This window comes from Opisthorchis viverrini, assembly GCF_000715545.1.
Source record: "Opisthorchis viverrini unplaced genomic scaffold opera_v5_72, whole genome shotgun sequence".
Classification (NCBI taxonomy): Eukaryota; Metazoa; Platyhelminthes; class Trematoda; order Opisthorchiida; family Opisthorchiidae; genus Opisthorchis; species Opisthorchis viverrini.
The window spans coordinates 1,723,774-1,728,180 of record NW_008751728.1 but is presented as its reverse complement, the minus strand read 5'-3'; the positions used below and the strand labels follow the sequence as shown (position 1 = coordinate 1,728,180).

The window sequence follows — 4,407 nt, the reverse complement described above, 5'->3', positions numbered from 1 at the left end:
TGCCTACAATTGCAATGTGATATTGCTGCGCCAGCTTGGTGGGAATCGTACCACAGTTCTTGGACTATACTACTCTTCCCTTGGTGTAGCGCCAGGAGTGAAGTCAACCAGCACAACCATATCAATCCGCGCTCCAGGTTCTTTCACACAACCGTCTACGCAAAGCCGGGACATCGATTTACATGGGCAATCCTTGAAACTACGGATTCCACATATTCTGACCAATATGTTCGTTTTGACTGCCAGAGGAATGGAAGTGAACACCACGGTGTCTGGCTTCGCAAACCTATTGTCACCACTGTAGAACCGCTCAGTATGCAAGTTCAAATGTGCAATCCTTATGGTGGACCGATATCGTTACAACTACAATTAACCTTACCACAAACCCAACAATCCGGTTGGAAAATGTCTACAAGCATCCCTATGTAGATCTGCGGGACCCCCAAATCATCCAGAGATGTAACAACTTCGCGGCGTACTACGAACGCTGGTCAACGGTGATAATCTGATCAAAGCCTTATTAACTGGAGCACAACCAAATCCGCGCTCCAGGTTCTTTCACACAACCGTCTACGCAAAGCCGGGACATCGATTTACATGGGCAATCCTTGAAACTACGGATTCCACATATTCTGACCAATATGTTCGTTTTGACTGCCAGAGGAATGGAAGTGAACACCACGGTGTCTGGCTTCGCAAACCTATTGTCACCACTGTAGAACCGCTCAGTATGCAAGTTCAAATGTGCAATCCTTATGGTGGACCGATATCGTTACAACTACAATTAACCTTACCACAAACCCAACAATCCGGTTGGAAAATGTCTACAAGCATCCCTATGTAGATCTGCGGGACCCCCAAATCATCCAGAGATGTAACAACTTCGCGGCGTACTACGAACGCTGGTCAACGGTGATAATCTGATCAAAGCCTTATTAACTGGAGACGTGGTCAGATTCAATGCAGCTAGTGTGCTGAATAGTGGAGATTACTTGGACACGGTGATCGAGATGGCACCTAACTTTTGTGCGACAGATCCCACGAAGGCAGGCCAGATGGCGTTCGCGAGTGACATACAAATTTAAGCTTGCTTGGGACACGCGGGTCACCCAATAATGGGATTTCCGGACTGGAGTGGGATCTACGCCCACTGCGAGAATATAGTATCTAGCGGTGAAAACGTTCCATTTGTACATGAGAATAGACATAATTTGCAGTTGAGACCCGCCACACTTTTGCATGGTGGCGAAACTACCATTGAAGTCAACCTCATCTACGCAGCAGAGAAGCTATTTGGTACATTACCCTATGGAATTGATTGAGACGAGGTTAAATGGCAATTTGATACGTACAATGACGTGGGACGCGGTTATTACAAATACTTGAGCTCCTTGTTTAGGTACGGTCTCATCGAAACGTTGCGTGAGAGAGCTGGAGGTAGTTCTCTCGACCCAGAACATGAGAAAACTAGGGCACGCTGTCATCTGATTAGTGTTGCCCGTATCCCACTGAAGTATAATTTGTGGTCTACCCCGTCCGATCCACTGAAAATACGTTATAGATTTTGGACAAACTCAATTAAAAATTCCACTCTCTATGGACGCTTGAATGGGGAATTTACACTACGCATATCCTTTATAGCGTATCCATTATAGCAATCGCGCATAAAACCCCGGCCAAACCAAAGTTTCGAACGGTGAAACTGTCCGGATGTATCTTTTCCGACAACCTCAGCTGCGTTTAACGTGACTGCTGTATCGTAGCTTACACGCAAACGGCTAGACATTGTGGTTTGCAGGAATGGGGTAGGATCATGTTATTGATGCAATTCTCAGCGTAATCACGCCAGCATCATTTTTTTACTCATTCCATTGTGGCAACTTTGTTCCACAATTTTTTTTATTTATCTCGCAGGATCATACCCTTTCCCACTTTTATCAGTGTCTTTTCTATCAAAGCAGTCCTAATGCAGAGTTCCACCTCATGCTTGTACACCAATTTGATCTCCTGAGGGATGTAGACCAATGTGGCGAGCTTTGTGCTCGATAAGCAATCCCTTTCTGATGTCGGTACTTCGGCTGCCGCCATTCAAGTTCCAAACCTTCTTGCTGATATCCTCTACATTTAGGCGGTTGCATCACCTGTATGTTCAAACTATTACGGAAGTTAAATAAAAAGGCGAAACTTTAACTTTGCAACAAGCTGTGCTTTTTAATTTATTGAAGATCACGGATTCCTGCCTACTTCGGACGGATATTCCCAGATTTATCCATTGCTGTGCCACTGATAAATTAACCCCAGCTGTTTCCTAAGACGTGCGCAGGGAAGGATTATGAGCAGAGCAATGCAGTTCTGCGCTTGAAGAACAAGATTAGTCGTTAGCAAGGTGGTTAGACTGATTTGTATATTCATTATGTGTTGAACAAATTAAACCGAACAATTTGTAGGTGCGACTGGACGTTTGCTGTTCGAAAACTGTTCGGTTAAGTTTGCAATACAACTCCTAGCAACTCAAGTAATATGTATTTGAATAATCATTTTCCAACTAGTAAGAATAGTTGACTATTAAGTGCCACGAACAAGCCCATAGCGGCTAACCATTCAAAACTATATTTTTAACAACTAGGCATATTGTACAGACCCGTAGGTACCTGCGATTCAATGAACCCTCCTTCAAGGTCGTCTACTATGAATAATGTAGAACAAAAAACTGCTGAAAACAATCACCCTTCTGAATACCCGGTTGACTCTACCTCAAGTTAGTAGAACAGTTAAAAACGCAGGGGTATATTGAAGCAAAATTCACGTCCAAGCAATGTTGAGATTCATTTTTCCGTGATCAAAACGACGTCTCCGTCTCCTTGCTAAATTAAAAATGTAGAAAAGAAGGTAAATCGAACGTGCAAGCAGAAAAAACCTCTTACGTTTAAGACCCATTGTTTTTTGGCATGCTAAACCTTTTACCAATTGCTTCAATCCTATATGCTGCACTTGCTGACGTTCAACGTGTTTCCTCATACTTTGTACCAAGCAAACAGGCATGGACAAACGAAATGGAAAAAAATCCAGTGCACTTTATACATGCGTCTTAGGCTCCCCAGTTGGGTCACAGTTGGATCGCTGCCCCGTCAGCACTCCTCCGGAAACTAAGGGAACAACATTTCGTTACATATCGTGCGTATTGCATAAGATGATATCGAGATACGTAGATTTTAGCCGTCATTCATCTGAGAATCTGGTGCAATATGACTCAAAACTGTGACCAAACGCCTGTCATATGACAACTGGTGCGATTAATATCAGAAAATCCATTGATCCGTGCATATGAAAAAACCAGTTTACCTTACTTTACTTCGGGAAGTGGTTGAACATCAGTTCCCCGGTTACTCGATGGACACATTCGTTCGCATTCCTTTTAGTTTTCATGAGAATTTCAAATTCAGGTGAATAATTTTCGAAGTTGGTAGTGCATATATTGCTTCCACTTCCGAAAAATACCTAACGGTTTTGTTGGTTGATGAGGATGAAATAAGTGCACAGTTCTTATATCCGAACGAACATCAGGCATAGCACGTCAATGGAAGTGCGTCGTAGAGACATCCAACCAAGCCACAGCGTTAATAAGTAAACCTCTGGATACAAACGCATCGACATTCCTAAATGGACAGGTACGCAGTTTATAGGAGTAAGGTATGCCAGCGGACGTTGGCAATAGAAGGAATTACGCAAACGCTATTTCGATATTCGATAATGCGAATGTTTGTAAAGTTTTCGCTCCTTCCTCTTCAAATGGCCCAGATTTGAGAAATTTCGATTTATTCCTTAACAGTTTATATTGCGGAATGGTAGCCAATGATACATTTGCTCCTCACGTTTGAACGCTCTGGACTTATTATCGTTTACCACAGAATTTCTGCCGATCAATATCGCGAACGAGCTACTGAACAGGCAAAGAATACCGAATTCAAAGAAACTCGCCATGTCTGTAATCACCGAAAATGTCCAATGCCTAAGAGTTTGCGAATATTGGGATCAGGAGAGGACAGATCAAAACGATCCATTATAAACTGTAGGGGCTTCAAAACACAGATGACTGAGTACGCTAAAAACCAGTGAGAAGTGTTAGCTGTTAACGGCTGACAACCGTTCTGCTGCATATATCGAACCTGTCCCCACAAAGCCACCTTATTAGTGTCTTTGATAATACTTCATGACGAGACAAAATTCAAGTAACCGTCACTTTCGCGGAATGAATCAGTAATTGTTCCCGGTGATTCTCACATGTAGTGCTATTCTACCAGCCCACAGACCATACGGGCTCTCCTCACGTATGCACATCTGTTTTCGTAACCTGGTCGAGTGCTGCTTAAAGTCTGTTGTACAGTGCATCAGAAGACAGTTTAACTT

The 4,407-nt window shown here is 43.1% G+C and overlaps 1 protein-coding gene across 1 annotated transcript; it reads left to right on the top strand.

The window, feature by feature from the left end:
* Positions 1–36: 36 nt before the first annotated feature.
* On the top strand, positions 37–1,082 carry T265_13508 (hypothetical protein; the record flags this gene model as incomplete). Its single annotated transcript, XM_009169155.1, has 3 exons — positions 37–425; positions 553–758; positions 931–1,082. Coding segments are annotated over 3 exons (747 nt in total), but the record flags the coding sequence as incomplete, so codon positions are not given.
* Positions 1,083–4,407: the final 3,325 nt, after the last annotated feature.